This window comes from Plecotus auritus (assembly GCF_963455305.1).
Source record: "Plecotus auritus genome assembly, chromosome: 1".
In the NCBI taxonomy this organism is placed as follows: Eukaryota; Metazoa; Chordata; class Mammalia; order Chiroptera; family Vespertilionidae; genus Plecotus; species Plecotus auritus.
Window position 1 is genome coordinate 68,917,405 of NC_137770.1, and position 12,548 is coordinate 68,929,952.

At 45.8% G+C, this 12,548-nt stretch overlaps 1 protein-coding gene across 1 annotated transcript; it reads left to right on the plus strand.

Moving 5' to 3' along the window:
• Positions 1-787: 787 nt before the first annotated feature.
• Positions 788-12,428, plus strand: PATL2 (PAT1 homolog 2; the record flags this gene model as incomplete). The annotated part of the gene is made up of 16 exons (XM_080643899.1): positions 788-848; positions 2,747-2,832; positions 3,574-3,664; positions 4,282-4,496; positions 5,300-5,380; positions 6,120-6,262; positions 6,746-6,823; positions 7,025-7,166; positions 9,082-9,202; positions 9,303-9,400; positions 9,614-9,667; positions 9,769-9,902; positions 10,027-10,186; positions 10,662-10,802; positions 11,620-11,717; positions 12,275-12,428. 16 exons carry the CDS (start codon positions 788-790, stop codon positions 12,426-12,428), a joined length of 1,857 nt encoding a protein of 618 aa, XP_080500025.1.
• Between the last annotated feature and the right edge of the window lie 120 nt (positions 12,429-12,548).

Below are 12,548 nucleotides of genomic sequence, written 5' to 3' on the forward strand. Positions count from 1 at the left end.
GAAGCTTAGCTTGTTGGATAGGAGAAAGATAAGGGGTAGTTAAAATAAGAAACAGGAACAAGAAAGGGATTTTGTTCATAAAAAATGAACACATCCTGACATTTCTATGATATGCTATAAGACGAAGAAAGAAGGAAAAATAGAGACTGAAGACACAGAGTAGAGAAGCATGACTGAAGTGGCCAGAGAGCATAGGATCCAGAAAAAGAGGCTGGACTAGAAGAGGTAGACTTAGAAGAATGAGGTGGGGAGGCCTGGGCCTGCACGCATATAAATTTCCTCCAACTATAAATTGAAGTAGATCAGCCCACATGGCCTCTATTTTCTCCATAACGTAAAAGCTGAGGTGATGGCTGAAAATAAAGAGATGGGAGTCATGCAGGGGACTTGAGGACAACGATTATGTTTTAGAGCGCTGATGTTTGAGGGAGGGAGAGGAAGCTGAACAAGGACAAAGAAAAGAACAGTGATGGATATGGTGTCAGGGCCCTGATAGGAAACAAATAGCACATCTGAGTGGGGTAACTGAGGAGAATTTCGTGACAGGCATATTTACCGAAGTGTGAGCAGGGTTCAGGGGAATTCATAAAGGAAAGTGAAGCACCCCTGGGGCTAGCAAGAGTGGGGAGCCTTTGCCACGCCTCGGCCTCAAGAGGCAAGAAGAAAGCAGATACAGATCTCAGAGAGAATGGATATGATTCAGGAGAGGCCACACTGGAGCCCATGTGAAATAGATGTTGACATTATCTGCCTACCAGACAGCCTTTTCTGTCCCCAGGTTTTGGTAATGGCTCCATCCTCTGGCCTTTGCCCTAAAGTGATAACAGCCAACTATTACGAGTCCCAGGGTACTGTACTATTCCTTATAATAGTGCTATATTCTTTCTACACCTTTACAAATACCCCTTAATTAAATTCTACTCAAATTACCCAATTTGAGTGGAACTATCTACTTCCTGCAAAATCTCTGACTTATGTGTGTGTGTTTTTAAAGACTAATAAAATAGACAAACTGGAAAGAAGAAAAAAGAGGGGATAATAAATATTGTTAGGAATGAAAAGGGGGACAAAGTACAGATTTAAGCATGGATTTTAAAAATACCCTTATACTATGAACAACTTCATGCCAATAAACTTGAACTTATAAGAAATGAACACATTCCTAGAAATTATATAATTTAATAATACAACTCCACGAAGAAACTGGAAATTGGAATAGATCTACAGCCATTAAAGAAACTGAAACTATGGATTTAAAATGTCTCCATAAGATATAAAAAGAAAAAAAATGTTTCCATACAAGTAAGACAGGCCTTAGGTGTTTTATTCAGCAAACGTAAACATTTCTAATACATACATATATTTTAAATTTTTTATTGATTTCAGAGAGGAAGGGAAAGAAAGATAGAAACATCAATGATGAGAGACTCATTGATCAGCTGCCTCCTGCACGCCCCACACTGGGGATTGAGCCTGTAACCTGGGCATGTGCCCTTTACCGGAATCGAACCTGGGACCAGTCAGTCCGCAGGCTGACGCTTGATCCACTGAGCCATAAAGGCTAGGGCTCTAATGTATTTTTGATCCAACAATCCTGTTTACCTGTCTGTAACTTCTTATTCTTCTGGAAGCTCTAAGAGGCCCTGGGTGGCATCTGCCTATTCATTGCTGTGTCCCAAGTGTAGCACAGATTAAGTAGCACAGTTAATCTATGGCAGGAGATTAGGAAATGCAAGGGACCAGTAGACACATATGACTTCAGGCAAAGGTAGGGGACTTTCACAAAAGCCACTAGGCCCCAAGTGAAATTTTAAACAGCCAAGGCAGAGCTGTTATCTTAGACTAACCCTATTTCACCTGCTTGGTACCAGTTGGTACAAGAAGTCCCTTCACAATAAAAATCAGCATGCAGCAAGTGGCTCCCTCTCAGACGTGGTCTCTGTAACAATAACTCACTTCTGAAACACTGAACTTCTCCATCTGGCTCCTTTGTTAATAATACCAAAGTGAACTATTAGGAAGTTCATGAGAGCTGAATAACATTGCCAAAAAGGTCTGAACCCAATTCCAATATTTGAAAAGTTTTTCAGTAACTTTCAAGTTCCTTAAAATGTCCTCCTATCCACATTGTTCTGACCTACAGCAAATCCTTTGAAACAAATTTTTTACTTAGGGGCATCAAGAATCATAGTCCTGCCCTGGCCAGTGTGGCTCATTTGGTTGGAGCATCATCCCATGCACTGAAGGGTCCCGGGTTTGATTCCCAGTCAGAGCGCATACACAGGTTGTGGGTTCGATTCCTGGTTGGGGCGCATGCGGGAGGCAACCGATCTATGTTTCTCTCTCTCCCTCCCTCTTCCTTCCTTTCTCTCTAAAATCAATAAAAACATACTTTAAAAGAGAAAAGAAAAAATAATCATAGTCCTATAACCAGCACAACAGGGCCCTAACTTGCCTTTTCGATGTAGAGAAATTAGCTTTTTTTTTTACTTTTATTCAGAAGTTCTACAAAGTCATGTGGGGTTTTAGCCGAATACAGGATGTGGGCACAGAACCCGCATCACTTAGGAGTTAGATGATGTTCAGGTGGGTCTTGGGTTTTGTCTACTGGTAGTACTAATATGTTTGTTTTTGTTGTTACTGTTTTCTTTTTACTCCTCAGCTTCTGAACCAGTTTTCCATTAGAGCAGCCAAGAAGATGCAAGATTGTCTGTGTAATTCATGCAAAAATGTTTTTATTTTGAAGATCTGGCTTCTAAATTCACAGGGGTCCCTCATCAGTCAGAGCTGGGTAGTAGTTCACAGGACGAGGTGAAGGGCAAGCATCACCAGGTGGGCCGCAGGGATCCACAATTGCCCTGAAGCTCTGATAACTTGGTTGTTAGGTTATCTCCCCAGGATCCACCAATTTTCCTAACCAATTTTGATGGAGCAAAACTACGGATTAAAGGAAACAAAACCTCACAAAGTTCCTGTGAAGGGTGTGGAAAACAGGGATTCTTTTAAATATCTGCTCCCAAATATAAATCCCAATAAACTGAACTCAAACATTGAATGGTTAAAACTGCAGTTTATTTCTCTTGCCCTTTCGAGAGTTTTCGTTACCATAGGATTATGTTCTCATTATTCCCATCAAGATGCTGTGTTTGGGGGATGCTGGCCCTTTAACAGGAGAGTAGGGGAGGGTCTGGGACTCTTAAAGCCAGGGACAGCAAGCCAGCACTGGCCCAGGCTGCCATGGCTAAAGTGAGCAGAAAGGACAGCAACAGTCAGGTGGTGGGTGTCAGCAACGAGGCAGCTGTGGGGCCCCCTCCCCGCACGGATGGAGGCTGGTGGTGTCTGTGGGAGTGCTCCTCCAACTCCTAGCCCTGTCCCTCCCTTCTGTGCCTTTGCAGGACAGCTGCCTAGAGCTGGGGTGATGAGGTCAGAGGTTGGGGGTTTCAGGCAGCCCCGCTCCTCGAGATCCTGGGCCAGTACTCCCCTGACAACCTTGCTGGGGGACAACCATGCTTTAGGGTGCCACGGCATTTTGACTGAAGAGGTGGTTGCCTCTGGGTCTCTTCCCTGTCCCAGGTTTGCCTTCCAGAGGCTGACAGTGCTCTCTCACCAGAGGAAGCAGCCGTGGAGGAAGTCGGCCACCCTGCAAAGATGACATGTCTTGAAGGTATCACTAAGTGAGCCGTAGTACTTGGATAGAAAGCCTGGGGGTGCGGAGACTTACTGTTCTGGTTCAGTGGATGGACATGAGCTTGCATGTCCAGAATCATTGGGAATGATTCCAAACTCGTCTACATGTTAGCTATATCATGCTGGGTGACTGAAATCACTTTTCCGGGCCCCCCTTTCTCACCTTCATAGTGAAATGATCAACAACAGGCTTGTATGATGGTTGTGAGAGATGAATGGACATATACATGTAAAGTATCTGGCACACAGTAGGGTTAAATTGCAGTGAGTCAGGACAGCTGGAAATTGGTTGATTAAAGAGGCATAGAAAGGGCTGTTAGGTGGAGGAGAGCAAGTGGAGAAGCCTGTGGTGGTGTCTAATGAGGCAATTAAAGAGGGGATGTAGAAAGTAAGGTGTTTGGCACCTGCCAGGTTCCGTTTGCTCTAGTTGGGGACAGGTAGGTGTCCTCTGGGGTATGGAGGCTGAGTTGAACCTTGGAACAGGAGGCTGTTGTTTGAAAGTAGTGCTGAAGACGGCTCATGGACAGAAGTGCTACTGAGAATCACTCTCTAGATGAGATTCCTCATACCTGGACCCCCCGCCCCCCACTTCAGGCCCCCACTCAAACCAAGGCCCAGACAAGTCCTGTGGCCCCATGGCTCCTGAGGAGGAGCTGGTGTCTGCCTCCCAATTGGAGGAGGAGGAAGAAAATGAGGAGGAAGAGGAGGATCTGGATCCAGATCTAGCCCCAGACCTGGAGGAGGGAGTAGATGAAGAGGAGGAAGACCTTGGGGATCCAGCTATCCTCAGTGCTGTCACTAACACCCAGGTACCACGGCAGGAGAGGCTGGAGGGACGGTAGCCTGAAGTGTTTGTGGCTTACAGACTGTGGCTAAACATCCCTCTCCTCTTCTTCTCCCCTTTCTAAGATAGATCCTGGGTTAATACTTTCTATTTCAGGCTTGAACCTGAGTAGGGACTCTCTTCTTCCTTCTCTTTCCTCCTGTCACCCACTTAGTTTCTGATGCTATCTTCATCTTAGAATCCAGATCCTAACCCTGGCCAGTGTGGATCAGTTGGTAGGGCATCATACTGTGCACGAAAGGTCAGGGTACATGCCCGGGTTTCAGGCTGGATCCCTTGTAAGGGGAGTGTAGGAGGCAGCTGATAGATGTTTCACTTCATATTGATGTTTCTGTCTCTCTCCCTCCCTCTCCTTCCTCTCTCTCTAAAAATTAATAATGGGGGGTGGGGGGAGAGTCCTATCAGGGCTAGGCACCATCCATAGGTGCTGGCCTTGCTCCTGTGCTGAAGACGGGTCATCTTTGACCCTGGGCTCCTGTGTCTCAGCATTTACTCCCTGGGATTCTCACAACCAGTGGAGTGAGACAAGGATTCCCATATAGAATGAAGTGACTCAGATCCTCCTTCAGCCTACTACTGAGATACCAGTCTTGCTTCCCCTTAAGAAAGGACAGGGGCCCTGGCCCAGTTGACTTTGATTATGAGGGAGGGCCAGGCTGCCTTTGTCCTGGGTATTGGAAACAGTGGCCACCCTCTATGGACACAGATAAACTTAGAAGACACCACAGAGGCTCATCTGAGTCTGGCTTTTCTTCCCTCCCATTCCAGAGAGGTCTTCCAAGCTCTCCTGGAATCAAGGCCTCTGGTGTGCTGGGGATGTCACCCGCCTCCTTGCACTTTCTATGGCAGGTGAGTCGCTCCAGTCTTCATAGCGTGAGAAAGTGACTGGATGCTGAGAAGGAGCATGCAGAGTGTCCTTTATTTCCATTGTTTAGTCTGCTCTTGACCTTAATTGGAGAAGAAGCATCCAAAGTGAGATGTAGGTATGGGAGGTGGGAGACACTGATCATGCAGGGAAGCTTGGTTAGTGACAGATGGAACTGGGACAACTGGCCATTTATAAGAAAAGGACAAACTAGATCCCTACTTCCACTTCCCTGCATTTCAGCACATAAGCAGCACTGAGCTTAGGACTAGAAAGAGCACTTACCCTTCAATTAACTGCATAATGAGAACGTGGTCTGGGATGGAAGAAATGCAGGAAATACTGCAGGGAGAAAGAAGGAAACTGTAGTTCTGAGGTGAGTCAGGAAAGAGACAGCTAAGCATTGCCCCAGTGGCTGAAGGGATAAGACTATCACAGAGAAGAGAGGAAGAGGTGTTGGCTGACCAGACAGTAGGAAAAGCACATGCCCCCACATTGTCGGGACTGGAGAGCTGCTCCCTAGGAGGTGACAAACCCTGTTGGAAACAAAGACAGGATCCACAGTCTGGTGACCTCACAGCTGGTTTGAAGTTCCCCCAACACTGGCAAAATGTCCAGGGAGGGTTTTGAGGGAAAAGGCAGGTGAGAATGTAGAGGCAGGAAAGGCACTTAGCAGCAAGAGCAGCATTCTGTTGGTGGAGATACCTCTTTAATTCCTCTTAGACCCTGGACTACTTGTCGCCAGTTCCTTTCCGGCCTACACGTCCCGGTACCAGCTCTCCAGTGCGGCACTTTGGACCTCGACTGCTCCCACCAGACCCATATGTCTTCTGCAGCCCACCGACCTCATGGTCTCCTAGGTTCAGGTACTGGTTCTGGGTGCCAGATGCCCCAGCACCCACAACAGTCTGAGTTCTCCAGAGGTCCCAGGAGGTAGTGGCTGAGGAGGGGTGGGAGATACTACCAGCTACCACAGAAATATACTTATAGAAACTTAATAAGGAAAGTCTGCGGTAGAGTCCCTCACAGATGAGGAAATGGAGGCTCAGGGAGACTAAAATAACTTACTTCAGGGTTAACTGACATGGCAGAACTGAGATTAGGACTAGAACACTAGACAACCAGGCTAAATGGTTTTCTACTGTGTTGAGATTTCCTGCAGCCAGATTGCAGGAAAGTGTGTCTTGGAGGAGACTGTGAGCTAGGATTGTGATGTTTCATGTGGCTGACTTTGGGGAGGCACATGAAGAGTTCCCTTAGATGTCCAGCTGAGGTTACCAGAGGCTAAATGAGTGGAGGGGGCAGGGAGCTGAGACCCTGCTTTCAGCAAGCCCAAGTTTCTTTCTAAGCCTTCCCAGTCATCTGACCCAGCTCCACCCTCAACACCAACGGATCTTGCAGCTGCAGCAGCACAGTCAAACACCAAGGTAAAACCTAGACCAGGAGCGGGGTTGAGGGTGGCTCATCTTCGTGCTGGGTTTTCCCCCCAAGTCTCTGCACAATTAGGACTCCTATAGTGCTGCCCACCTCTGCACTCTCTCCCATCCTTACCAGACAGCTCCACTCCCTTGGGAAGTTCATTGGGGCAGGATGGGCGGGTCTAAAGGGATGCTTCTCCTGGCTTAAAGGCCCCCAGCCAAGAAGCCCTGGTCTCGGCAGTCAGACGCCTATGCCAACCTCATGACCCGAAAAGAGAAGGACTGGGTGATAAAAGTGCAGATGGTTCAGCTGCAGAGTGAGAAGCCCTGCCTGGATGACTATTACTACCAGGTGAGCCCCGTGTGCTCTTCCCAGCTTTTAACGTTGGAGTCAAAAGGTGCTGGACTCCACGGGCCCTCTCAGGTTCTCTCTTCAGCTCATGGGGCCATATTTCTTTAAAAAAATATATATATATTTTACTGATTTTTTTAACAGAGAAGGAAGACGGATAGAGAGTTAGAAACATCAATCAGCTGCCTCCTGCACACCCCCTACCGGGGATGTGCCCGCAACCAAGGAACATGCCCTTGACCCCTTGACCGGAATCAAACCTGGGACCCTCGAGTCTGCAGGCAGATGCTCTATCCACTGAGCCAAACCGGGACCATATTTCTAAAGTTGACATTCCAATCCCATTCACCCCTCTGTTCTCCTACACTTCAGTCAAATGGGGTTGTTTATAATTTCCCAAATACACTGAGATTTTGTCTCTATCCTTTGCCAATAATTTCCCCTATTCAGCCTGAGAATATAGACTTTTCCACCTTTGTACACTTTGTGAGTCTTTAGAAATGTCATTATAAACATTTATCTACTTTTATTTTTTTAGATAAAAAACACAAGGATCTTAGAAATAGTAGGATTCGATTTGTTGAATTGAACAAATGATGGCAGACATTTTGGCTCACCTCCTCCTGCTTCCTATCTACCCTTTATTTATGCGACACATCTTTGTTTATGGATTTGGGGGTTGTCAAAGCTTTGTTTCACTTTTCTCCTCAACCTCCATGAGCCCTCTACCGAGGTTCCCACTTTTATCTCCTTCCTATTTAGTTTCTTTTTTTCTTTCCACACTGCTTCAAAAATCCCCTCTTTCTGTCAATATAATTGAAAGTGAAATTGTTTTATATTCTAGTCTTTTTGGTACTGCTCCTAATATAGGAGCTTTATTCAAATCCTTGTTTGGCTCGCAGTCAGTGGCTTTATTTCAGCTTGGGATTTTACATATTTCTTTAAGAAAATATTAGAGCTGCTGAGAAAATCCTCAGAAGTATAAAACTGGCCAATTGATAATAGTGCTATCTCTGTACTTCAAGCTACTGATGGTCTTCATGCCACCAGATAAAGCTGACTTTGGAAAGCACAGGCAGAATCACAACATCAAAATGGGGAGGTGGCCCTACCCGGTTTGACTCAGTGGATAGAGCGTCGGCCTGCAGACTCAAGGGTCCCAGGTTTGATTCCGGTCAAGGGCATGTACCTTGGTTGCAGGCACATCCCCAGTAGGAGGTGTGCAGGAGGCAGCTGATCGATGTTTCTCTCTCATCGATGTTTCTAACTCTCTATCCCTCTCCCTTCCTCTCTGTAAAAAAATCAATAAAATATATTTTAAAAATGGGGAGATGGAGGCTATCTGATGTGTAGTGTATAACTTGGGAACAAGGAATGCAGGAAGGTTGCAGATGCTGGGACAGGTTTGCTTCCTGGCTCTACATTTCTCTCTCTGCCTTTCCATCAGACCTGGAAGTGGTACCTAGCTCCTTCTTTTCTCAATATGTTTTTTTATTGATTTTTTTTTTTTTTTTTTTTTTTTTTTTAGAGAAGGAAGAGAGATAGAGAGATTAAAACATCAATTGGCTGCCTCTTGCATGCCCCCTACTGGGGATTGAGCCTGCAACCTGGGCATGTGCCCTGACCTGGAATTGAACCCATGACCTCTTGGTTCATGGGTTGACACTCAGCCACTGAGCCACCTGGCTGGGCAGTACCTAGCTCTTGAAGTCCTTAGTATGAGGATCCCATGAATGCTAGCATGAGGCCTAGGGTGTTTAAGGTACTTTAGAATGATTGCAAATGTGGCATAAGGTGCCAGGAACATTTCTGGAATAGATGCTATAGGAAAGGGTGGGTTAAGAAGTTGCACTTGAGAACCTTAATTCTAAATTCAGAACCTGAGTATACATTTTTACATTCCATGGGCTCTCAGAAATATTATCAGAAACTAGAGAAGAAGGAGGCAGATGAAGAGCTGCTTGGACAAAGGAGCAAGGTTGAGTCCCTCAAGCTGGTAACACCTTACATTCAGAAGGCAGAGGCTTACGAGTCAGGTAGGCCCAGGGCTGACTTGCTGGGTTGGGCTGACCATCTGGGTGGACAGAGGGTAGAAAGGGGAGGGAATTAATGCCTGTCTTGACTCCTTTCCTGCAGTGGTTCGATTCGAGGGTTCCCTGGGCCAGGTAGCCATATCAACATGTTTTAGCCCTCGCAGAGCTATTGATGCTGTACCCCATGGAACTCCAGAACCGGTAGGAATGTTATCTTCCCAGAACTCTTTTTTCTCCTCCCTGTTTTGGAGAAAGGTCTTAAGCATCATCATGCTTGAGTTCATATTCTGACCTAAAAGAGGGAGAAGTGTGATCAGACTTTGTGTTAGCCTTTCCAGCTCAATGTTTAACTCCCCTGAGGCCTGGGTTGCTGCTGTGGAGGTGTGGCTGATGGCTGGGGACTCTTTCTTCTAGGAGATAGGAGCTGCAAGCAGTCAGAGGCTTCGGGTGTTGTCCTGGATTGAGAAGGTGAGATCAGCTCCTAGAGATGAGTTTCTAACTAATCCTTGAAAATGGGATATTGCTCAAATTGACCTCTTCTTCCTCTTTTCCCTCCCTCAAATTCCCAGATGTTTCTTCAGTTACTAGAGATAGAGGAGGGTAAGAAGAATGGGCCTCCACAGTCCTGCTACTCTGAGCAGCAGAGAAACCAGGTTGAGAAGCTCTTCCAGGCCTTAAAGACCCAGGAGCAGAATAATCTGGAGTGAGCATGGGAGGGTCATCCCTCTGCCCAGGAAGGGATCAGCAAATTTGCTTTAGCTGTTCCCTTCGGGCATGTAGTCCTCTCCATTATGTACAGCCCTAAAAATACTCTATCTCACTCGTAGGGAGGCAGCAGATGGCTTCCTGCAGGTGCTCTCTGTGAGGAAGGGGAAAGCCCTAGTGGCCCGGCTGCTCCCCTTCCTGCCCCGGGATCTAGCTGTTAGCCTTCTTCTGGCTATCATCCACCATCTGCCACTCCTGGTCAAGAGGGATGCAGCTGATCAGGTACTATGGCACCAAGTGGAGAAGAGGATGACTTCATGGATGAGTTAGGGATCTTTTCTCCTCCTCCAGTTCCCACCCTCAGAGATGCCAGAGAAGGCTGGGCAGTGAGGGGTGTTGACCCTGCCACCCTCAGGTGAGGGAGTTACAGAATAAACTATAGGAACAGCTGATCATCTTTAGGTGTAATGAAAAAAAGAAAATTTACAGGTGTTAGTGTGCTGTGGAGGGTGAGAAAATAAGGACTCCCTGACAAGTATTGAGCCCTATATCTACTTTTCTTAGGGAAGGCATCCTAGAACAAGTAGGTATTAAAGGACAAGTGTTGGTGATGGAGAGGCATTAGTGGTGATAGGTCTGGTAAATAACTTGACCAGGTAGGTGATAAAGGCAGGTCAGCAAGAAAAGGGATGGAAGGCAAGGTGGGAGGAGGTGAAGTTGTAAAGTCTGAGAGAGGCACTCACTGACCTTCCTGTAGGTCCTACAAATGTTATTCAAGCCTCTGGGCAAATATATCAGTCACTTGACCTTCCATGAACTCCTCCAAGGACTTCAGGGACTAATGCTGCTTCCACCTGGCTCCTCAGAGAGGCCAGTCACTGTGGTGCTTCAGAATCAGGTAACATATCTATCTAGGAGATTTTTTTTTTTTTTTCTGGGAGGCTTTTGTCTTTCCATAGATGGTCTCCAGGTGTTATCACTGGCAAGGAATAAATGAGGGAATGTTCTCATCTCTGCAGTCACCTTATCTCTCCAGTTTATCCTTTCCAGTGCTTATCAACTTCTAGTGAGCATTAGGATCACCTTGGACCCACTGCCAGAGAGCACTGAGTAGACCCGGGGTGGGGCCCACACATCTGCTTTTCTAACAAGCTCTCTGATGATGGTGCTGCTGTAGACCTCTAGAGCAGAAGTCACCAAAGTTTAATTGAAATAAATCCTGAACCGTATCACCAATGTGTGTGTTTATAAGTAGTTTATATGTAACACTATACTAATATTAGGCACATAATAAATACAAAAATAGAACATTTTAAAAGATGAGCCTCTAGATATGAAGTTCTGATATCTTCTTATGTGCCAGTGGATTGTCTTATGAACCTCTCTCTGAAGATCTTTCCTAAAGCAGTGCTTCTTAAAGTGGGGTCCACAGACTACCTGCATCAGATTACTAGGTCCATTCCTAATCTATAGGCACTGGGGGCAGAACTCATGAGTGTGCATTTAGTAAGCTCCCCAGAAGAATCTTTAGGATAGTTCAGAGCAGTGAAAGGTCTGAGAGTTCTTTGGCCAGCCAGTGTAAAATCTGACAGTTTTATGGGTGTTGGACTCCATTTGTGCATGTAAACTTGTTATTTTAGTTGGGAAGAAAGAGCCAGGTAAGCACCGGATGCCTAGGATGAACTCGTTTCCCCTGGGTACTTTATCACTTGCAGTTTGGAATATCTTTGCTCTATGCCCTGCTGAGTCATGGGGCGAAGCTGGTATCCCTGGATCCATCACTGGAAGAACCCAGCAGTGACCATACAGCTTGGTAAGATCATAATGACCTGTACATGTTATTTCAGTATATCTGGGATGTATAGGCTGGGCCAGATGAGATATTTCCTGAGCAGTGTATTCAAACATCAGGGAAGAAGTTGGTCAAAGGGAAAATTCGCAGAGTTGTAGCTGCTCTGCCTTTTTCCCTCCCTATAGTCCCCTAGAGTTTATTTTCCATGGGAGGCAGTGTAACATAGTAATTAAGGGGACAAGCTTTAGCATCAAACAGATCTACGTTTGAATTGTGCCCCCACTTATTAGCACTGTAACTTTTGGGAACGTTACTTAACCTTTTCTTAGCCTGTTTCTTCATTTACAAACTAGGGAACGAGGGATGACAGTACTAGCCACTTAGAGTTCTTAAGAAAAATGATGTGTAAAGCATTAAGCAGTGCCCTGGCATATGTCAAATGTGCAAATGTTCTCCTTTATTTGCTACATGCATAGAGGGTGATGGTGGTGGTAAAGGATAGTAAGGATCTTGGCTTTGAGTCTGTTTCCTGCATAAATACAAATACTTTTATGTATTTCATCCTGTCTGATCTCCAGGACAGACATAGTGATTCTGATCGCCTGGGAAATAGCTCAGATGCCTACAGCCTCTTTGGCTGAACCCTTAACTTTCCCCAGCAACCTTCTTCCCCTATTCTGTCGCCACGTGGACAAACAATTGGTACAGCAGCTAGAGGCTACAATGCAGTAAGTTATGGCAGAAACAAGGTCATTGCCCCTTGTTCAAGCCCAATCTAGATTCTATCATTTACTTCTCTCTTTCTTTTAAACCAAGAGCATGGAGAATAGCTTGCTTTTATTTTTTTAAAAA